Source organism: Opisthocomus hoazin, chromosome 10 (assembly GCF_030867145.1).
Source record: "Opisthocomus hoazin isolate bOpiHoa1 chromosome 10, bOpiHoa1.hap1, whole genome shotgun sequence".
NCBI classification, from domain to species: Eukaryota; Metazoa; Chordata; class Aves; order Opisthocomiformes; family Opisthocomidae; genus Opisthocomus; species Opisthocomus hoazin.
In genome coordinates this window covers 17,799,745-17,823,644 of record NC_134423.1, presented here as the reverse complement: position 1 = coordinate 17,823,644, position 23,900 = coordinate 17,799,745, and the positions used below count along the sequence as shown (strand labels likewise).

The following is a 23,900-nucleotide window of genomic DNA, read 5'->3' as shown; positions in this document are numbered from 1 at the left end:
CACACAACTGAAAACAAAACAAAAAAGAAACCCAAAATAAAACAACACTACTAGGAAGTATCACCAGTTCCATAGCTGAGACCAACTAGAATACAAATGAGGTAAAGCAGTTGTCATTCAGAGTTCACCTCTCGGCAAACTGAGGTAGATAGTCAGCAAAAGGGCCAACAGCCTTCCCTTTGCTCCAGTGACATATTTTTAACTTTAGTCAGAAATCTTCACTGTCCTTTCACATTTGTTGACCACTGAACATTCAAAATGAGTGAGTTTTAAAAAGCAAACAAAACAAACAAAAAAAAAAAAGAAAAAAACATTCAACAGAAACGTGGGATCACCTGCTAGGTTACTCAGGCTTTCCACAATAAAACTTTGGCTCCCTGTTCATTGTCCTTCGAACAGACATACACTGCAAGAATGTCTGGTGTGGCCCTAAGGGTGTCAGTTTTGCACCGCAGAGTGTATCTGAAGAGGTGAGGTAGGAGTCTGGTCAGCAGCGAACGGCAGAGGAGACTCTGTGCAGTTGCTTACGGCAGGGCTCATCACGTTCGTACCCAAGTCACTGCTTACAAAAGGACTGGTAGTGGGAGGGGTAGCAGTTGTCACAGAGGAGAGGTGTATCTCATCGTTGGACTCGTGAGAAAATCTTCCAGAGTCACCAGTCTCATGGCTTCCTTCGCTGTTGGCCGAATGCTCTGTATCAGCAGCAATACCGAATGGCACCTGGAAATCAGACTGCTGGCCGGGAGAGCTGGGAGAGTCATCCTCACTGATCAGCACAGTGGTACCTGGCTGGTACAGACACACCGCCTGGACAAATCTTCTCTGAGGCTGCATAAAAAGCAGAGAGCAAAAGGTTGTTCAGCCCCTGGAAAGCTGAGCTATGATTTGAATTTTTACGGCATTTCCTATCTCCTATTCTGCCAGAGTGCCTCTAAGAGCATTGGCTCAGCACAATCTGGGCTTTCCTACAGGAGGTTATCAATCTCAAGTCTTGCTCATACTTTTCTTTTCCGTAATAGATTAAATAATCCCCTCTAGCTAAGCATGGCTAATCAAGAATGATTTCACTGGAGAGACCTGAATGGTATTTTAAAAACATACTTGGCAGAGCTCTCTCCCATCCCTTCATGCATATTCTTTAAGCATTACTCCTTGGGTGGCAGCAAATATTTTGCTTATAGAGGCATTGGAAATATGCAGCTGCTTCTGGAAATACTTTTGAATACAAATTTGCAACACTGCTATCAAGACTTCCTTAAATATACAAGAGCACAATACAAGTTACAAGTCAATAAACATCAGCTGCATGCCCCATAGGTGTGAATTTGCATGATAATGTTCAGGATTTGCTTAACAGTTCAGTTTTAAAGTGTTATTTTTCTCATCCAAATAGCAAATGTGTCCAGAGCAATGATTTCAGAAGCCAGACAGTTCTACTCAGACTCTCAGTTTCTTCACTACTTTGGGTAAATAATTTAATTTTCCTCTTTTGGTTTCTCTTCAGAAAAAAAAAAAAAAAAAAAAAAAAGTTTTAGCTGTCAGGGTAGGAGGGGATTCTTTATATTTTTATATTATTTTTATATATGTATTTAATTTGCATTATATTTATACAAAGCCTCTGCAGATGTAGTACTGTAGATGCTATGCATAGACCCAGTATACAGAAATCCTTTTGCTCACAGATAAAAGGGCAGAGGCAAGAAAGCAATGAGTTAACTGTAAAGAGTAACAGTACGTGACAACTTCGGACAGAAAATGAAACTTCCACAAGACTTTACTACAAGGTGGAACACTATCAACCATAACACAACTGAAACTATCCGATTAAAACCTGGACCACTCATTACGCTTTTCCACAAATAGAAAACTACGTATCTTCCTCTGAAAACACAGAGTCATACAGTAAAGATTGGTCTAATGGGCAGATGTGTGCATTTACCTCCTCAGTCTTCACCTTCTTAGTATCTTGGAAGAACAGCCACCTTTTCTTGCAGTTAGCCTTTGTGACAGGCCCATAGCTGTTGATAATCAGATCAGATCCCCCCTACAACAGAGGGAGACACACAGACATTTATTTTACCACACTACATTTCTAAGACATTTGAAAAAATTTTTCTATTCCTATCTATTGGCTCCATACTGAAAAGGAAGACAAATGAAGTCTTAAGCGCTCAGTCACATTTTTGTGGTGTGGTATTCATCTACTGCTCGAGACAAGTCAAGACCAGACCCACTAAATCTGGCAAGCCCACAGGTCAGACCAAACAGCTGTAATACTACAAACACACAGAAAAATATTCCAGCCACTGCTCTTGCTCTACTACTTTGAATGTGACCATTCATAGACGTAGTGTCTGTGCCTGTACTGGGGTCCATTTCCCAGCTTTTGCACATATCCTCGGGGAGCAGCTCCATTCAAGTTTGCAGTGTGTACAGAACAAGCTTTAAATCAGTATGTCTGCGTGTGAAAGTAAGGCCAATGTGGTTTTGTCACACCGGACTCCTGGACTGGAAGATTCTACATGTCCACTGACACATCCTGCCATCTAGATTAATTTATAATTTGACCACATACGAGTTTATAAAATGTAACATTGTCTTACCCATACATATACAGAAAAATAATACTTTCATTAATACCTGCTAGTGTCATACTTGACTGGATGGTGCACAGGCACTTACTGAACGAGGTGCTGGCAAGGCCTCTCTCACCCATATCCTTGGACTAGCAGAGGCCACCGAGTACCCCTCAGTCTATGGAGCTTTTATCCTTTGATGCTGTGCCAGAGCCAAACTCTGCAATCTGCAGAGTACAGTGTAAGACAAGCGTTGAATCAGATCTCTAGCTGAACTTGAAGATGAGTCTTGAAAATTTGACCCTGGATTGCCAAACTTGTGCTTGTCCCATTAAAAACCTGCTGTGGCTTTGTAGTGTACATATTTTACTTTTGATAAGGACTCGGATGTTACAGCAATGAATTCTAAAGAAAGATTTCTGGTTTGGGAGCGAATAAAGCTTACAATACCTTAGCATCGATGAAGCTGTTTCCCACTATCATTGGCAATAAGGATTCTTCATTCTCTGCAATTCCTTCAATACTTTTCTCCACCTCATTAGCACTGGCTAATGAGATGCTTGTATGTGACAGCTGGTCAGCGCTTTGCTGCACAGGTTTAGGAGCAGATGTTTTCCTATGCAATGTTAAGCAGGAATAAAATTTACCAACAGGAAGAAAACACAAAAATCAAGGATAAACTTCAAAGCTATTATTAATCAAGTAATACTGGTATATTTTTGGCATTTACATTTTGTTATATGATACTCCTAACACTCACAGAATTTAAATGTTATTGGTTGTGATAAAAATAACATCTGCTTCCAGTTAATCATACACAGTATGCTAAGAGTTAATGTGCAGACAGGAGTTGTCATGATTAGTAATATTACTTGGAGAAAGTAAGCACTAGTGACATTAAGACCTTTCTATCATGCTAAACAGAGACTGTCTCCCAACCGATATTATTTTCTACAAGTATGCTAAAACGCCCTTGTTACTAAAATATACTTTCAGACAGTTTTTAATTTATTATTTCAATTAACTTATATTTGTTCTGATCCCAAAGTTATGGGAAGAGTCACTGGGCCAGTTTATGGCCCACAGCAGCTGATGACAAGACAGACAGATGGTGGCTTGCACGGCTTCAAAGAAACTGCATCATGGAACTGCTTCAAGTCAGGGTTCCTCTTGTCCAGCAACACCAGAGGGTTAAAGCCTTGCCATCCAGGTCTGGGTAGGCTGGAGGGTTAAGCAGGAGGAACAGATGATATAAAGCAGCATGCTTATCTGGCTCAAAAAGTGTCTTTTTTATTTGGAAATATGCCTCATACTTTGTTCTCCAAGCACCACTGACTCACTCTGTGGGCTCTTCCTTCTTTTCACTGGAGCAGGGACTTGGATAGAGTAGGAAGAGCAAACACAGTGCTTTGTTTCCATTGCTGGCAGGAACAGGTGAAGAGGCAGAGTACTTCAGAGAACTTAGTACTCTTGGAGAAGGCAGCACATCCCAAGAATCAGTGCACTGAGAAAGAGCTCAGTCTTCAAGAACAAAAACATACCTGGCTTTACTGCGATAAATTAAGATCAGGATGCAGATAAGGATGCAGGTCAAGGCTATGCAAACCCCAACAACAATGCCAGTCATTGATTTCTGGTCCAGATGGTAATAGTCAGAATAAGCTATAGCAAAAAAGAACATAGTAGGGCTCAGTAAATAAGAAGTTACCCTCGGCTCCCTGTCAGGAAATTAATAGGGTTACATTCACAACCACAGAGACAAATGCTTCTTTTTAATGAGATTTCCAGACCTGTTCTACCATATATTTTAACACTTTTGAAAATAACACTTGTAGACCAAACAGAGGAGTGTATGTAGTACTGGTGTGGGAGGGGAAGAAGGGACTGCCCCATGCTACAGCCTCTTCAGTGACCGAAAACATAGAGCAGAGGAGCTCCCTCCAACCTCTTCCTTACAGGCTGCTACTAGAAAACAAAGGGAAAAGGCCTGGAGAATTCCAGCCACTGGCACCTAGGAGGGTTCACTTTGGTTTATGCTTTGATATCATCTGTCTGTTCAGCTAATCCTGAGGGCGTGGCTCTATTTGCTTATTCAGGCCTAAAATATAACTCAGGAAGGGAGAAAACCTGAGCAAGAAAAATCCTTGTGTTTTATTCACAATTCAGTGTGTGGCAACCAGGAAAGTTTCATGCACCTGAATAATTACTTGCTCTTGTCTCCTCAAATACCTTTAAAATCTGTAACAAGTCACCAAGATAAATCCCGTTCTACGTCAGATGAAGACAATGTGTTCTTCTGTTCTTATATGGAGAAACCACTAATGTTACCGTAATTTCCCGCAAGGTAACACATAGATCTCCCCAAAGAGCTGCAGGTGGAGATGACTTCTTTGGTGAAGATGTATGCTGGTATATCACTGACTCACAGGTTGATTTGGGTTGCTGGAATACCAGGAACCAGCAAATTTCAACAGATTTGAGTTGTAACTGACCCAGTGCTACTGGTATCTCAAGCCAAATAAAGGACTTAAAGAGCCTTAGAAGAGCAGCTGCAAAGTTGATATTAATGTAAAATTCAAAACAGTTATATATTCTCATTTGAAAGGCAAAATTCCAACTTCTGAGCAAAATAATTAACCCAGTTATGAGCTGAACCGAGATAAAAATGCCAAAATGGTTTCATTTAGAAGAAAATGCTACACTGTTAGGACTGACTCACATAAAGAATGGTTTACCCAGAAAGCAGTTACAAGCTAAAAGAAACAAGGATCTTTTTCCCTGGTATTTGTGACAGCAGTAATCAAATCATTGCTACTGACTTGTGGAATCTCCCGAATCCAAGCGTTTAGGTCTCTGATTAGACTCTGATGTCTCCTTTGGCAGGACAGCAAGTTCTACTGCATTTGAGAAGGGTCCTTCTCCCACTTCATTGGAGGCTGCTATTTTGACCAAGTAGACATTTCCTGCTACAAGGTTTTCCAGCAAAGCCATGGTCATTGCTCCTGTGAAAAGATTTGAGTTTCAGTATAGTTCAAAACCAAGAGTCAAGTACTGGCTGCAATACACAGCGTACTAAACCTAAATCTAGCGCTAGCTGCATTTCAGTGTGACAATGTTTATGTTGTGACCGTATCTGTGAGGAGATGCTCCAAGCATTAACCAGACTCTCTCATATACTAATCTACGTGCCTCTCAGATCCACTGTACCATAAATGCGGATGAAAATTGTCATAGCAAAATAACTCAGGTTCAGTTTATCAAAATCAGGTCTAGTTGCTAAAATGAACAGGACAGATTCAGAAGAGTACATTACACCACGCTTTTAAAATAAAATTAAAACCCTATTTAGACCTGCGTAGGCTTCCTTGATTACTGTTTGTCTAAGCTGTGCTACTAAAAATATTACGGAAAATGTCTCTCTCACATGCTAAGGATTCATTTCCTAAAGTCCCTGAAGGCAGGAAAAACAGATTAAGAACATAAATAGGATTCACTTGCATTGTCCTTAGACAGGCAAAACTCCTATCAAAGTCAGTGAGAGCTTTGCCTGTCCAAGGACTGCAGACTGCTGCTTAAAATTCAATTCCTTTCTAAAATGTCTGTGTTTCTTCCTACCATAGAAATATATTGCTTTTCTTTCCCTAAACAGTGGCAGTTAGACGACAAAATCTATCCCTTGTTCTCTTTCACATATTCCATTCACTTTCTCAGATTTAAGTCTAAATTTCAATCCTTCAAATCAGTTTCAGAAGTCAGAATTTATAGTATCATGGAAGCGTATAAAATAGAAAGTTGTTGTGTTGACAGAAAAGATTATACATCTGGCAAAAGGGAAGCTACTTCAAAAGCTATTTCAGCTCTTCCATAAAAAAACACCCGTTAGCTGAAAGCATTTGAAGTAAAACGTGAGGTATCTGTAACCAAAGGAGCTGTAATATTTAGCACCAGCAAGGGCGAAAGGTCACGTTTGAATATTACAGGCTCTTTCCCACCAGCTCCTTTCAAATCTCCTGCATTGCTAAAGCAAGTAAGCACTTTGTACTGATTTACTGCACACCAAGTGTGTAATGGCTGTAACTTATGATCCCCTTGAAGAGAACTAGGGAAAAGGGGGGAGGTGGCTAGAAGATAATTCACAGCACGAATCGGCAACAAACTGCAGTTATATTTTCTAATTCTGCCATGCCTAACACAAGCTCAGTCAAATTAGAGGGTTTTATTTTGTAAATTGGTGGATTGGTAGAAATTTTCATGCATAAACTAGAGCCCATGCTGGGACTTTTATAGGTGGTAGGGTTGGTTTGTATTCTTTTGGTTTGGTGGGGTTTTTAATTTTTTTTATTGGGGGGGTGCCTTTGGAGGCATGGGAAAGGAACGGAGTTAAGATTTCACAGATCTTCCGCAGGACAAGTTTAGTGTCAAAACAAAACAATGCTATTTATTGCATAGGCTTAGCTGATCTTATCAGAATAAATGCTTTAAAAACCCAAACCCTGCTCCTGCCTCAAATTACCTAGGAAAGGACTGTCACAGGACTATCACAGTATTTGCTCTATTTTACCTCTACATACTAATTTTCTCTCACAGACTTTTTCATCTGCACTTTAACTAAGAGCATTACAGATTGTCCTAACGTGTCAAGATGCCTGAATTCCATGCCACGCCTCAAGCCCAAATATATCCGTCAAAACACAAAATTAGCAACTAACATTGATGGACATAGTAATACACCAAGTTTTATAGCTCTCCATTTGCTCCTGCCCTCCAGCACTTTCAGTATGGGAACACACGAAAATGTTTACTGTTATTGCCATCCCCTCATCCAAAATATCTATGGCAAATACTGCCCGACATGCTGTTCTGTTTCACAGCCATGGCTGAGCTGAAGCATCTACCTGAAAGCAATCCAGCCACTTTGCTGCATCCAACAAATACAGTGTATCATCACCAGAATGACAAAATTCATTCTTCAGATATAAGCTCTCTGTGAATTTAAATCTGCTGGGGTTTTTAGTGAGTAAAAATTAATGTTGAATTGGTCCTTTAATATGACAACTTTACATCACTGTTTCCTTCAACAATTTTAATAGTGAAAAAACATGGGCTCGATCTTCCCCCTACAGTTAGACCTCATTAATATTTTAGAGACTAGTTATTTTTCACAAGTTTTGCTTAAGATTAATAGTAATTTTTGCTGTTACTCTTCACAGCTGGCTGTTCTATTTGAGGCCAGCCCAACAAATACCATTCTGCTCCAGTAAAGACAAAGCGGCACTGCCACCTTTCAAAATGGCTGTTGGTCCTTCGCCCTCTCTTCACAAGCAGCACAAAGGACAACCACTGTCTTTGAACTATAATAGTTCACTCTCACTGGTGGTGAAACACGTTGTCCTCCCTGAGTGTGTACTCATTAAGTTTTAGGAATTTTTTCCACAGAAATTTTAAAGCCTCACTCTGTTGACAGCTAAGCTTTCTGCCATGAAACAACACAGAACAAGACAACAGTAACTCTTCCTGGGCAATCCTCTTCAATAAGCTACTCAAGCACACGACTGCACTCTGTAACACTGAGCTTCCCCTCTGGTTTAATACATCACCAGAACATTATCTGTTCTGAACTGCCTCTGTCTATTTTGAATACCAACCGAACAGTAAATGCCTTTTTCTTTCTTTCTGGCTATAGTAGAAACCTGTTCTTGATGCAGTTCTTCAAATTGTAGTATTGGTCTGGAAAGGGGCTGTAAAAATTTAGACTATATTTAATCACAAAGATGTGAGTGCAGTTCATATCACCATACCTGAGTTACTGTTAGATTAGCTAGCTGGGGCTCAGCAGTAGAACAGAGCCAGAGAGGCAAATTGAATTTGCAAAGCAATTTACTCAGAGTAGGGGAAAGTTCATTAAGCAAACTGAGCTAACTGGATTGGCAGTGATTGAAAGAAGCATATAAACCCACCAGCAACATTTATAAATTTATTTCTGGAGAGCAAGACATCTCAGAGACTTCAGATTTGAAAGAGTGCATTTACAAAATGAAACCATCGCAATCACAGTTACAACAGAACTAAGACGGATGTAATTGGATTTATAAGGCATTTTGGTTCAAAAGCATGCACTGAGCTCCAAAGCAACACAGACAGCCCCTCTCCCTCACCTTCTGAGCATTAATTGGTTTTTAATACACTTGGATCACAACCATGGGAATAATTCTAAACTAATTATAACTTCTATGTGAACATTTATATGAATTTCTTTCTTATTGTAGTCCAAGGGAGCTGAAAGTAACAAAGCATAAGTAGCATCATTGTTTGTCCAGTTCATAGGTTTATGATTTTCCTTTACCTTCTCTGTGCAGCACTTGCCATTCCCCAGCAATCCAAGACTTCCTGGATGCATAGAGGATAGTGTATCGTGTAATAACTGTTTCAGGGCCATCAGGTGGCTTCCAGGAAACCAAAGCAGTATCATCCTCTATCAAAGTCACCTTCACTCCTACCGGAGGGCCAGATGGTGCTGCGAGAACAGTAACACAATGCTATTAGGCCAACCTACTTTGCATGCAATGATCTGAAGGAACCTGATGTGCAGACCTAACACAGCTACTGCTACATTCCAGATAAACAACATCTAAACAAACGCATACTGCTCCTCAAGAGAAACTCTCCTGTTAACTATGAGCTCATCAATAGCTTAAATTTTGGAAAAGCAAATTTCATATTTTTCCTTCAACTGCAGAAGGAAACAGTTATTGACAAAATCACATCATTAGCCTGTGAACAGGTATGTCCCAAACATTGCAATGCTGAGAAGATAGAACTGAAGTTTTTGATTTTCACTGACCAAGCTGACAGAAAAGCAAACCAGCAGCTAGGGCAGTGGATGTGTAATATTCTTACAGTTTCTAAAACTTCTGGATTTTCAAAATATATTTTCATAATGCCTATGAATCAGCCATGCCTCTTCAATACATATTTTACATTTTTTTATTCAAGTTATTTCCATTCAGAGGTTGCTAATGGTGTAAGTTCATCACATTTTATATTAAAATCTTTGCTGATTTTAGGTAGATTTTGAAAAACAAATAATTTCACAGTTCCAAAACAAGGATTTTCCTGATAGCATTTTTCTATCTCTCACCAAGAGGAGCAATATCTGTATCTCAGAGTAAAGTATTTCTCTCTTCTTCAGACAGCTTAAAATTAATAAGCAATTTTTCAGGCCATTTGGTTTACAGAGCTTTCTTTTTAGAACCACGTGCTCCTCTCGTAGTGCCTTACCTTCTGGAAGGGTAGTGTGGTAGACTACTGGACTCCAGGGACTGGAGAGCTGGTCCACATGCAGGCGAACGGCAAATTCATACATGGTTTTTGGCTCAAGACCTTGAACTAACATGTGAGTCTCTGACCTGTACAGATGAAGGAATAAAATAAATTTAACAGCAGCAGTTGGCCTGAAGATCCCAAATACAAACAACATCTCTTATTTACCGTGAGTAGATTCTCACTGTCAGTTCAACACAAAACAAACTAGTTAAAGTCCAAACATGTGGTCCTTCTGCACTGTCTACCTGAAAATGTAACTGCACTAACCCTGAAGCTCTCTGGAGGATATTATGTCTGCTGTCAGTTGACTTGACCTCAAGTTTTCATAAAAGTTGTTTGGACAGTTGATCCACAAGCAAGTCCAATAATATTATTGCCCAGATCACCAGTAGGTATCTCAAACTCAGCTCTTTCCACATTTGTCCACAGGATATGATGCTTCAGGCTGGAGTAGCACTTAAACTACAACACCACCACAGCTGAAAAGGCACACACTGTTGACTCCATCAGCTTTTCCTGGATCTGCTTCTCAGCTCACAGAACAGACATAGGCTGTGTAGTGTATGCAACTTCCCCTTCTACTTATGGCCTCTATCAGCTCATGTTAAGGGGATGTCTGTAGAGTATGAATGTTCCCTATGCATCTTGTAGTCATATTCGGTAATTTATTAATTGTAAAATTTATTGTATTAATTGTAATATTGCAATTTACTGTTTGATCACAAAGCCAGTTGTAGACATTCTGCTTTATTTTGACTCTGGGGGCAGGGGAAAATCTTTCATATACACAAAGGTTAATTACGGGTGATAATATCTAAGTTGAGATTAAATCTCAGTTTAAAATGGTGTTACTCTACAGATATTGCTTTATTAAATCTCATTTAGTATTTTCATCTTCCATACTGCAAAGGCAGTCACCAGTATTTGCAACAGTTTCATCCTATCAAAAAAAGCAGCATTCATTGCTACGCTCCATATTGCACACTAAGAATTTGACACAGTGATTATACTGTGTCTAATCATTAAGTCAGGAGTTATCCAGCAAGGGATGTGTTCTTTGAAGAGAAAACCACCAATATTAGGATGGAAACTATCTGTTAAGACAGCATTTTTCTTATTTAGAAGGCTTGAGTAAATCCAAGTGTTGAGGGAGCTACACACATACAGATTCCGTCAGCCAGCAGCACCATGGCCCCCAGCACAGGCAGTCACAATGGAGCAAAGTCCTCTGTTCCCATACCACCTGGGCAGAGTGTTGAACACCAAGGCCAGGCAGAATTCCTTCCCTGTTCTGCCCATTCTGTGGCTCGTGCATTGCTTCGCTGAAAAGCAAGCTGTAGTTCCTACTCAGCTTTCTCCTAGCAGGGTGCCATACACTCAGGAATGTGGCATTCCCACAATAACATGCTCAACCCCTCAAAACTTAAAAATTCTTGTTTCCAGCCTCAAAGTCAGACACTGGACAAAGCCCCATCTTTGCACACACAAGCTACCTATAAAATGGGTAATCTTTCTTGTTTGGTTGAAGAAGCACTTAAAATTGAATTCTACTTAGACAGCTAAAAAGACATAAAAAATTCAAGAGCTCATCCAGGGATCCAACACAAGGATCACAGGCACAGAATTTAGCTGTTCAACGAACACATCTTAAATAAACCAAGAAACAGAACTAGCTGCCACTGGGCAAAACACACAGTCCCCTAAGGGAGGTAAACGCCGTCACAGTAAAAGGCAATTGAGCGAGGACAGGAAGAGTAGAAACTGAGTGGGACGGATCTGGAAACAGGAAACCCAGACTCATTAGTAGCACCGTACTTACGTTTGAAGGTAAAGAACCAGGGAGGCATTCTGCAGCCCCACTGGGTTGCAGCGGATTGTGTAGTTAATGGCTTGTGCAGATGTAAAGGCAGGCTTTCCCCAGTGAAGGTAGATAGAAGATGAAGTATTAGCTTTGGCATAGAGGTGGTGAGGCGGTGGTGGCGGTGGGACCATGCGATCACGGACAGCTGTTTAAAACAAAAAGGAGCATGAACTATTTAATGAACTATATACAGACACTGGTGAGATTAAGAGACAGGTCTGAGCCCACGGGTTTAGATTCACGTCTGCCCCTACCCAGCACTACCTGGTACTCAGACCCAGGAATATGGTTCGAGCTGTTAAAGAGCCCTCCTAACTCAATACATGTCCCACATTACTTCCATAGTCCCACTTGTTTAGTCAAAAACAAAGTCAAAACTATAAACAGGGACAAGGGAGAGAGATAAATCTCTCATAAGATACATGATACGTCACTGGTGAGATGATGCAGACAATCCAACCGGGGAGGAAAACGTGCTTGGTAGCTATCTTGTTTCCTCAGCTGCGGTTCATGAACACAGGAGACTGCCTCAGTTGCAGGGCGACTAGGATAGTATTTGTCACAGATATGATCTTTCTGGTTCTCTGTTTTACACTGAATTAATTGATTATTTATAGATTAAAAACACAGAGCTGCTGTGACCTTGAAACAGCTCAGGTCTTAATAAATTCTTCATGCAACCTACACCACTTACAGACACATCCTGGAGTGCTGACTGTTTGGTCTGCCTGATAGCCTTCTTCCATACTGTTATACGCCAGCAGCCTTACATGATACTTTCTTCTAGGATCTACACAAAGAGAAAAGGAATAATTTGAGTCAAGGAAAAAAAAAAATTTTCAGACTTCTACAGATAGTGAGGTAACTCGATTCCCCGGTAATTTCAGTTCAAAACTTCTCCGCTACAATCAGCAGTCTGATGAATGGGCTGGATGCCTGGAAGCCTGTCTTTTCTCTAGCTCCATGAATTTCCCTGAGTCTTTGCCCAGAATCAGTCACATATCTCCCATTCTTGCTTCTGACAGCCTGAAACCAAAGTTTGTAACAAAAATCAGTGGGAGTAGGATACATATCACATTTATATCTTAAACAAAATTACACCTTCACAGCTACAGAGCTAGGTGTAATAGTATTATTCAGCATATCGAAAGTGCTTTCAGTCTATAATAAAGATTTGTTAAAACAAACAGCATGAGGTCCACAGAAACCAACATTTATTGCTGGCTAAGCAGGCTGTAATGAAGCAGGGCACTCAAAGCGAAGGCAGGAAGGCAAGACCCAGCAAAGAAATGGGAAACGGTTTGTTCCAGGTTCCAAGAGGAGATACACTGTGCAACAACAGCGATTGTTAATAATGCCTTTGCCTAACAACTTCCCCTTCCACGTGCTTCCTGGAAGCCGGTCTGGCATTCTCAGAGGGGCACTGTTCCTAGATTGCAGGGTGTCCCTGCATCCCTTTCTCTGGCGATGTCTTTGAGTGCCCGTATTTCAGTTTGCTGCTTCTCTCAGTTCTGTTAATGATATGCTGGCCTTGATCCAAGTGAAAAATTACTACAGAGACCTTAGTTAGAAAGGGCCTTGAGCTTTCTGTTAGTGGAGATGGCACGGGGTACCCACGGGTGGTTAGGAGTGCAAGCCACCGGGATGGCTGCACTGCTGCTCTGCAGCGTACTCCCTTGCAGTGGTATTTGCAACAAATCCCTTCCACACAATGACGATTTGCAAAGTGGTAGTGTTTGCTACTAGCACATGCGAGCTCTCCTGGGTTCAGCTAAAAACTTCACCCCAGTACTGATGTAGATAATAGGACATTTTCCTCTTCTATTGTTATGAACCTATTTCTTTCTCTTAAGATTTTCAGAAAGCCTAGACAGATGTTCTGTAACTGTGATGATCTTGTTCATTTCTTTTTTCCTTGCCCTAAAATACCATCATATTATCCCTTCTCAAAATAAGCTCTCCTCTTTCTCATTTTAGCTGAGATTTTACATGGCCTCTCTCATGAAATGAGCAGGAACACAAATCCCTGACATTTCTTCACCACAGAGTTTTGTTTCCATCAGCTCGCTGGCTCCCTCTGCAGTCTCCGCACCAGCGATACAGCCTTCACAACTGGGGCGGATGTTGGCGAAAAGACAGCATAGTCATTTAGTAATAATGCATTCCGTAAAGTCTTTTCATATTTATTTTGAAATAGACAATCTTTTTGTGCTGTAGTTACCAATATCAGCTTTAAATGAGATATTGCTAGGTAGAGTTTAAATCCCTACGTATGTTTATTTTTAAAAGACTGTTTTACCAAAATCTAAATATAGGTGTAAAAGTGGCTCTTACACTTGGATTAAAGTATTTCTTTGATGTGTTTAACACTAATGGTAGAATAGGCAAGAGAAGCCCCTTCCCATTTTTCAAATAGACTTTAACATCACAAGTAGACAATATAAACAACAAAATGTAAAAAAATGAGGGTTTTTATAACTAGAGTAAATTTCACATTTGCTTTGAGGTTGTCTTTCACTTTACAATAGCACTGTAACAACAGACGATGTCAGTTGTTCCTAGCCAACAAATTACAGTCAGAGAAAATGAGATGGACATAAACACACAGAAAAACCTTAAGCATGTGATCAAGGACAATATGGAATTCTAAAATTGAAAATTCAGAAAGATAGTAAGATATGATACGTAAATCATTGCAATCTCTTAGGAATTTGTAAAAAACAAAAGACATGTGAAGGGAAGGTGCATTTAAAAACACTGAGCCCAACCAAAAAGATAACTGCACTTCAAAAGTACCAAGTGATTTCAATACACCAAAATCTAAGTTATGGCGACTCTTTGAGGCAAATTAGAGCATGCATCTCAGAAAAGCAGAAATATACACCTTCCCAGGCTGCTTAACCTGTAGCAGGAGTGCATATATTTAGCAGGTAACTGAAATATTCAAAAACAAAGCAAAAATTTTAAAAAGGGGCCATCAAGACTTCTTTAAGATCTCATTAGGATTATGCTTTGGGGGTTGTACTAAGAATCATTTTTCCCATCCCTTCTTAGAAAAAACTTGAATTCGGATACTACTTAGCAGACCTTTGAACAGATTCCACATAAGCCGGCGGCACCCAGTCGGCCAAGTGTCACAGTCCATCTTCTTCTTTACAAGTTCCTGCAGAAGAGACCCCTGCTGCATTTCCGCAAGGCACAGGATGACAGACGTGACAATTTATCATCCCACCAAGCACCTTCAAAAACTCTGTGCCCCTTTGAAAGTGGTCACCCAGAACTGATCATCTTCACCGTGAAATGAAGAATAGCTAAGGTCTAGCGCCCTGCTGAGCTGAATGAGGAGCCTGTGAGGTCTGTTTATCCTCACTGGTTTTGTGGGGGAGGTTTTTTGGTTTGTTTTTTTTTAAAAAAAAAAGAATTCCTCATTAACACTTAATTGGGGAGGAGAGGAAGAATAATGGGATGTGGAAGAAAGTAAAAAATGTAACTCCCACCAAAAAGAAAAAAAATCAAATGTCTTTGAGAAAAACATTTTTTAAAACCTTAAGTGTCTTTAATGCTCTACATTTAGAAAAAGCACAATGTTGAATACCATTCATCTTACTCTGTGCAACGCAAGAAGTTTCAAAAATAATTATCTTTATATAGAAGAACCTGTCTAAAAATAGTGTCTCGCAACCAATCTCTACCATCTTAAAAGCACGGTTTCCCACTTCCAGACATCATGGTTCCATTGGTAGCAAGACTAGTTCAACCCAAAAGCAATGTCAGAATTTTTAAGCTGTCACACAAACCATCTGCTGGTATCTGTAATTGAAACAGCCATTGAGAAGGGCTGCATTATGTACTGTCCTAGAAAAGCCTAAGTGTTATAGTAACCTAAAAAGGTGAATATAAAATAATTTTAAAGACAGTGCACTGAGCAGTGAAAGAAATTGATGTGAAACTTGCTTCACAGATTACATGTATAAGATTAGGGAACACCAATTCAGAGCACCTGCTGAGATGCTGTTCCATGTTGATCATAGTTTCACCACATGCCAAACAACGTGACCACAGCCACTAGCCAAAGATCTGCCTCCAGCTCCAACAGATACTTGCACACCATTTGTTTTATGAAGTGGTAGAAAATATTTTTTTGTCTGAAGTAGCCTCTATTTAGAATATTTTTAACAATTGTTAATTCATTTATGGGCTTATGATATGATTTACTCCTCAGTGGCAATCCCAGTACAAACTTGGCATAAACACTTTGATCTAGCAGCTGGATCGAACATTCAAAGCCAGACGAATCCTTAGAGAAAAAATAAACTTCAGGAGCTTTCTTATCTTTAACCAGCATAGGTATCCTGAATAGTTTAAACATAAATCAGTGATGAAAGACTGGGGATAGCACAGCCACCTGGGGGGCTGACAGTCTCAGATTTAGTGTATGCCATCCATGCGCATTGTACAGCAACAGGAGGCTTGAGAGGCTCAGAAACCAGGGAAGCAAGTATTAAGGCCAGCGGTCACGCTCATAACAGATGCAGGAGTAACACATCTTTCCACCGAAGATCACTGCTATTCAGAAACAAATTAGGTGCAGTGATTTACTCAACCCATTCAACAGATAAATTCAGTTTAAGTATAAAAACCTCACATCAAGATTTCACCTCTGCATTTTCAAAATTTCTCTGAAAAGCCTGGTAACACCGAGCCATCTCAACTAATTCTCTTGCAACCACAATTGCCAGCATTTGTGTAGTGGCTGAAGGCTTGTTCCCAGACCTAAGGTGAACAGGAACAATTTTGTAGCCCATTTACCAACCATCTGAATTTCTTAGTTTGTTTCTGTGAATGTCGTTTGTTTTGATTGTTTGGGGGGTTTTTATGCTGCTAGCATTAGGTTGTTGTAAAATTAAGTGTCACAGAACCTACAGCTTTTTAATAGGCATTTTTATTATTACTTCAACCAGCTGGTAGAAAGGACGTAAAAACTACACTGCTTGTATAAATCAAGAGGCTGGCACTGATGTTCGATATAAACATGCTAGAGCTAATTCATAAATTTTGTTACAAGACTGCCTCTGGAGTACACAGAGACTGTCTTAAAAAGACATTGTAGGCTGGATGTGATAAACTGGCATAGCTTGACACAGTACAACAGATCTGCCTCACACACCCTTCTGATATAATCAAAACCTGTCAGCATTAAAAATACATCAATAATAGTTGAACCAGAGGCACAAATTTTGCCTCTGGTCATAATACTCCTATAAAGTGAGAAGAGCAAAAAGCTAAATATGCCTTATATTGATTAATCTCAAATTATAAAAATAGATACTATCCCAAAAATCACTGTCGTAAAATTTATGTAGGATCAGCCTCATTTTCCTATGGCAGTTTTTGCAGATGGGTCTCTGCTCCCTGGTGATGCTCCTCTGGAATCCCATATCCTGTCATTCACTCTCCCATAAAAGTCTGCAGTGAGCCCTGCAGATTCAACCCTGACAGGTCTTTTAGCAGCAAGACACATGGGGGAGCCTTCTCTTTGTTTTGCAAGTCTACGAATAGGTTCTACACCTTATAGTAAAACTACACCAAAGCTAAATACTGCAAGTAAGAGCACAAAATTTGTGTTGAACTATCATTTAAAACACGGATTGCAACTTGGAAAAAAAATTAAACGTTACAGTAGCTGAAGCTTAGTAAGAGTTCAGATAACAATGATTTACTTGTGTATTTTACTGTCTTACTACATCCCCAAGATACAATCTTAGAGATTACGTTCAGCTTCTTGGAAAGCAAATAGGAAGCTCATAGCAGTTACTGCTGTTAATGCTGTAAAATCAGATTCTTCAAGAAAAATATTACAGTGCACTCAGATGTTCCAACCCTGGTTTTGTGACGAGTCATTTCATTTCCCAGCATGGAGGGAACGCCACAGCTGTTCATCTCTCAGGACACAAGAAACCGAGAGAAACTGCAAAAATATCATGAAGAATTGAGACTATAGCAGTACTACTGCTCTACAGTTCATTGTAACATCCACGTTTAATTGCACCAGCTCAAAGTTATTCGGTATTCTTTACTACTGCCATCAGCCTTTCTTCTGTGTAAACCTTCTGTTTCTCTTTCAGTAAGGGGAGAAGTTGCAACTACAGAGCAGCTGTCAGTCAGAAAAACTCATACTCAGATTTTTCCCATTTTATTTTCCAAAACTTCAGATTTTTATATGTTCAAATTATATCTATTTATTACTTAAATATGGATTAAACATACAGAGCCCAGTTTTCAAAGCTTCAGAAAATATAAATGGTCTAGTAAATACATACACAATGGTAGGCAAAAGCAGCTACAGACTTCGTATCTTCTCATGCCAGAACTAGTTTTAGTGCATGTTGGTGTATTCCATGGAATTCCATTGAGTTACTGTCTCAAACTTAGTTCTTCAGTTCTTCGAAAACATTGAGACAAATACACAAAACCATATAAAACAACCTAACAATCTGGCGTCGTTCCACAATAGAATAAGCAGTGCTTCTGTTGACCTTCACTGGCCTCTGAAATGTATCCACTGAAAACCTAGGTTTTGCCAGGATGACTGCTGTAGCAGCTACCGTTACTGGGGGGTGGGAATTCCTCTGCTTTGAAGACATTTCCCTAGCAATAAAGGTGACATGGGGAGAGGAAGGAAGTTCTCTCCAAGCAAGGTGAGTTAGTTCCATCTGGTAGAGTTATACCTCAGCACTGCCAGATGGTGTCCTCATGCACTTCCCAGGAACACAGCTGGAAAAACTACAGACATCAAAGATTAAATGCCTGTATGAGCAGTTAAACAACTAAAACCAAAAATCTGCTTCTAATCGCTTTGCAGCTGGTGAAGTACTTTTTAATGTAACTACCTCATTCTTAAATGACCAAGATTGCACAGACAGAACTTTTAAGAAAAGTTACCAGTAACAATAAAGTCACTTCTATATTCACAATGGAACAAAAATGCCATTCTCAATACATGCTATTACATAATTTAAACTTTCTAAACTTAAAGTAGCATGACACTAATAACACAGCCAATCAAAAATCCTAATCCATACGTAATTCCATCTTCCCTTCTCAAAAGAATACACAGAAACGCATGTGTCCTGATTACACTTTAACACTATCTTCAAATAATTTTTCTACAAAAGACCGAACTGCATTTATCCTGCTCAGATTTTGATCATTTGTCTTCATACGATTCTTGTATTCCAGGTAAATTTACAGCATTAAAGATAAGCATAAAAGCTGTAACAGCAGGTTTCATGACCACATTGTACACACAAGACATGCTCTGGGCAACTGTTAATTCAGCTGAAGCTTATCTTCAATACAAAATCAAGAGTCCTAAATCAAAAGTGTTACAGAGCTGTGTTTGCTGGTATCAACACAGCCAAAATTTTGGCTTTCTGGTAAATGCTTCATAGAAAGCATCTGTTTACAGGCTACTCAGCCAAGGTTATAAGAGAGTGTAATATTGCAACCCCTAAAAGCCCTGTCATTGTTTCCTTCAGCTGCTGCATGTTTGTGAAGCTCCGAAGGCCTTGAAAGGAGCCAGAGCAGAGCCAACAGGTCAGGGCTAGATAAAATTAAGAAAGAATCCGAGGTCAGACCATGAAAGAACTTTTTTTTCCCCCACCCCTCCAGAACAGTGAGTCCACCTCCAGCAGCCTTTCATTCAGGCCTGATAAGAACAGGCAGCACTCCACAACCTGGATCTCAGACTTTTTAAGTCCTCTTTGGGGAGAGGAAAAGATAAGGAAGCCCAAAGAAAACGGCCATTTTACTATCATTTACTGTTGACTCACCACATCTGGATAGTGAATATACTTTCACACCCGTTTTGAACATCCCCATTCTCAGCACTTTAAAGTGAAAATATTGACAGAAATAAAATTAGAGGGCTTTGTTCTTGTTTCTAAAAGAATTAGGATTGCACAGAATTGCTAGAGAAAAAAAAAAACAAAAAAAAGTTAAGTGGTTTCATGTTCTGAGTCGAGTTCAGCAACTAGAAACTACTCCTTGAGCTACATCCAGTATGGTGATTCTAGCAGTTAGGGAAGGGGATAAGAAAAATATTTCCTTTTCATTCTGGAATACATACAAGATTTTAAATCATGCTCTTTTCCTTTCAATTAAAGGTATCAAAACCACACTACACTCACAAGGCTGAAAAAATAGTTGTTCCAAGGACAAAACTTCTGTGGCCAAATGTCCACTTTTAATTTAATCTTTTGTGCTGCTGGATTTCTGTGTAACCTCCAGATCCATTGTTGGGTAGTGGTCCGGCTGGGTAGCTCATCGGTCTGGTTTGCCAGGGTGACTGCGCTGCCCCCAAGCCCGTCCCTTCAGCACAATAAACTCCAGATAATTATTCAAAGAAGAGGCCAGCAGCATGGGCTGCTCTGACATCGGGTCGTGCCCTTTGACATCGAATCTGGGGCTAGCCAAAGTCTGCTCCAAGCAACAAAGGTCCAGGGGAATTATTAAGGGGGAAGGGTGGGAAAGGAAGAGCACTGAGAAATACTATCCTTAAAAATGTACTTTTGAAGCAAAGTAATGTAAATACAGCAGAAACTTATTAGGAAAATAAGCAAATACATTTCAAGTATAGTACACAAAAGGGACAGAGAAGCGCATCAAGCCAAACAGTAACATAAAGTCGAGAAGCAGAATGATATGGATTCAGGTCTGTTCCTCTCAGCAGCAGGTATTCCCTCTCAGATTTTCAATACCGGATTTTATTTCTTTTTTCTAAAAAATGCCCTTTTACCTTGCTCGAGTACGTGCGATTAAGCAAATAAAGACAGTTTAGCAATCCTGTTCTACTATAGTTTTTAAAATCTTGTCAAGGCTCTGGGTATGTAATTTCTAAGCGTTATTACTAGCTTCAGACATTATTTAATTATTTCTATTTTTAAGGGAGCTGGAATTTCAATTGATCACACATTTTAAATAACAACTTTTTAATATCAGATTAAAATAGTTTGAGAGATTACAAATTGGCAACATTTTACATCTCATGGTTTCTTTTTCAATGTAATGGTAACTTTGAACAGTTAGATGGAACAAAGACTGTCTGTGATACTCATGTTTGCCTTTGCAAACCAAATAACTGAAATAGAAACTACGCGATTTGTTCTTTGTACAACATTGTAGAAGTTTATTTTGGTAGAAATTAGACCATCTGACACACGTGAATTGATCTAGCTAAACGGTCTGGCTTTCCACAGCTACGGATGGCTCTCGCTTATTTGTCTAAATCTGAAAAGGGTCTGTATCCCTTTTGTGGCTTTGCGCCATCCCCTCAGAGGGCCCCAGGACAAACAACACCTCACACCCCCTTGCAGTAAAAACATCACTTCTCCTACTGCCCACCACCAGCAAGAGCAGCTTCATACAAAACCCGGGCGGGGGAAGTGCTAGCGGGGCGGGATGAATTCCCAGCATACAGCATTTCAGCCTTTTGAAGACTACGCAAACAAGAGAACTATCCAAGTGTCTCTGATCTTTTTGAAAGAAGTGACGCAAATCTCAAAGATTTTAAGTTTGCTCGATTTCCTGATGGGCGTAGAATGTTACCACTACGCCTGCAACATTTTCAGTGCGTCCCTATGTTTCTCTTGTGCCTTAGAGAACTGTTGAATTGCACAAGCAAAAAGCTCTCTTCCAATATTATTCTAACAGCACACTCTAAAACTAGCAAACACCCTTACGTTAGCTAGCCTGGCTCACGGTTTTCAAAGTGAGCCCTCAAAAGCTAACTTGAAAGCAATACCAGAGGCCTGGACAAACACCTAATTTTGATCTTTTGTGCTCGTCTTTTCTTCTGAGAGACGTTTTCTTTTGTTGCTGCCCAGTGGAAAGCACATAGCTCATTGGTCCTGCTTTGAAAGATGAGAGCACTGCCCCTCAGTCCACCCCTCGGAGCACAATCACTTTAATGGAATTATGTAGAGAGGCCATCTCTGGCAGAAGGAAGGGAGGGCGAGGGGGGAGGGAAAGAGCCTCCGAATCAGCCAGCGGAGCCTTAATTACCCGCAGTTACTACCGCAGATACGTCCACTGAGAATCCAGCAGTGGTCCAAATGGATGTCACCCCACACAACAGGTTCCCTTACATACAGCAACTGACCCATGCACGAGTGCCAGAAAACAGTTAGTGAATCAAACATTATGGTAGAGGGTCAGGAATTAAAAAAAAAACAACCCCCACACAAATGCTGCTAAAAACAGGAGCATGCTATAAAACATTCTTTTCCATAAGATGGAAGAGACTGAACAGATGATCTCCCCAGCGAAGGCCAACATTTCTGGGCTGCAGATAGGAAGGAAGTTCAGACAATTTGCCTTCATGCTCAGCCAAATGCTTCCAGCAAATGCATCTAAACACAATCCAGTAAGTACTCTACAAGTTTGGTTTAACGTCTGTTTAGGTACCAAGCTCTATCATACATACGTGCTGACTGCCTGACATCCAGCATCACCTTACAAACCACACATTTTTACACAACAACAAAGGCAATCTGTTCACAGCGCCCAAACTTTCCCCTGAAGCTATGAAATAAATTTTCTTTCAGAACCAACATTTTCTGCTGGTCTCCCCATGCCATTTTGACCCTTTTGTGCAGCAAAACGAAAACACTATCTATCATTACTTGCACCACAGTGACTTTCTAGGAGGTGCACCGTTTCATTGCAAAAACATCTGTGGGCTGGTGACTCTTCTCTGATCTCAAGCGTTAGGAGTTGTGCTGTTGCAAGCATGACTGCAAGATGCAAAAGTTTCAGGTAGGGCAACTAACAGTCAGCCTGGCTCTCTCCTCCTTGAGAGGGCAACAAGGAACTGCACTAAAACACATTCAAATTGCTAGAAGTAACTTAAGTCAGTCATGACAGAAAAACAAACAAAATACAAGTAGAAACCACCACTGTGTTTTCCTTCAGGTGAATATTGGCTACATAGCTTATATCCAGCTGCATCTATAATTAGGGCCCAGACTTCAGTGGGACGTTCTGTTATTGCAGGTGTCACGGGCCATGTCTGCTGCTCGCACAGCGCTCCGTTTACTTGTCCAGGCACCAGGCTGCGGTGCTGTGCCCAGCAGACAGACAGATACCTGATCTGCGCTCTGTGTCCATGGGCTTGCTGGCAATGCTCAGCTGGCTGAGCCCTGAACTATTATTACACAAACATTTTGCAGTTGTAAGCAAAGCAATCACTTAATGAAGCTCAAAATTTGGCACTCATTTGTTAAATACAAGGTGGAAGGGCAAGTTAACCTCGAGGGCTGACAAGTTTTAGGGTGAATTTGCTGAACTGACACATTTATCATAGACTGCCAGTTAGTCCAATACACATTTACTGCTTCTAATGTAACAACTCTCATACTTCATTTGCTGCAGTTAAATCCAGGTGCATTAAGTCAGCTTGAAAGGCTGGCATCAAGCTTCCTTTGCACACTACTTTTAATGCAAAGTATTCACTGAAAACTCAGCATATAATGCTAAACATTTTCCAATTACCCAGGTTAATAAACCAGGAAGCAGGGAAGACAGCTAATAGCACTTGTAAAGAGTTCAGCTCAAATGCCTTTGCTCAGCAGGTAATTTCACCTGAAGCGTGGTGGCATGAGAACACAGGTCTCTTGTTTCCGCAGCCACGAAATGCATCGCAGCCACGAAATGCATCGCAGCCTCTCTCTCCATACATGAACAAGCCTGTTACTTTTCCCTCACTGTCTTCTTAGATGCCTCAGTCTACAGTCTACTCTCTGACTGGTTACATATCTTTGACATTTAGCAAGGGTATTAGTTTTAATTACATTTAGATTATGCTGAACAACCTCCCTAGTGGTTTGGCACATCAGCGTTATTTTTAGTCTTTACATTTTCATACAGCACATCCTGGACTTCTAAAACATGCCCTGAAGAAAAGTTCCATTTATAATAACAGTATCCAGGACCCTACAACATCCTTGGCTCTACTACGCACTGCTGTTATATTCAACGGCACACTGGCATGAGCTATTCATAATGAGTTTTGCAGTAGGAATTCGCATAGAAAAGTTTATTAAAAGAACACAGTAAGTGACAGCTTGTCACCAGGTGATAAA

General features: G+C 40.2%; 1 protein-coding gene across 1 annotated transcript in view; it reads right to left on the bottom strand.

Annotated features, from left to right (window-relative positions):
* Positions 1–438: 438 nt before the first annotated feature.
* Positions 439–23,900, bottom strand: part of PRTG (protogenin) — an 86,454-nt gene continuing 62,992 nt past the window's right edge. The window contains exons 12-20 of the mRNA XM_075432112.1: positions 12,455–12,550; positions 11,719–11,905; positions 9,855–9,982; positions 8,920–9,090; positions 5,396–5,578; positions 4,118–4,238; positions 3,027–3,192; positions 1,940–2,044; positions 439–828 (exon numbers count right to left, since the gene is read on the bottom strand). Coding sequence (XP_075288227.1) covers positions 439–828; positions 1,940–2,044; positions 3,027–3,192; positions 4,118–4,238; positions 5,396–5,578; positions 8,920–9,090; positions 9,855–9,982; positions 11,719–11,905; positions 12,455–12,550 — 1,547 coding nt within the window. The remainder of the gene's footprint in view (positions 829–1,939; positions 2,045–3,026; positions 3,193–4,117; positions 4,239–5,395; positions 5,579–8,919; positions 9,091–9,854; positions 9,983–11,718; positions 11,906–12,454; positions 12,551–23,900) is intronic.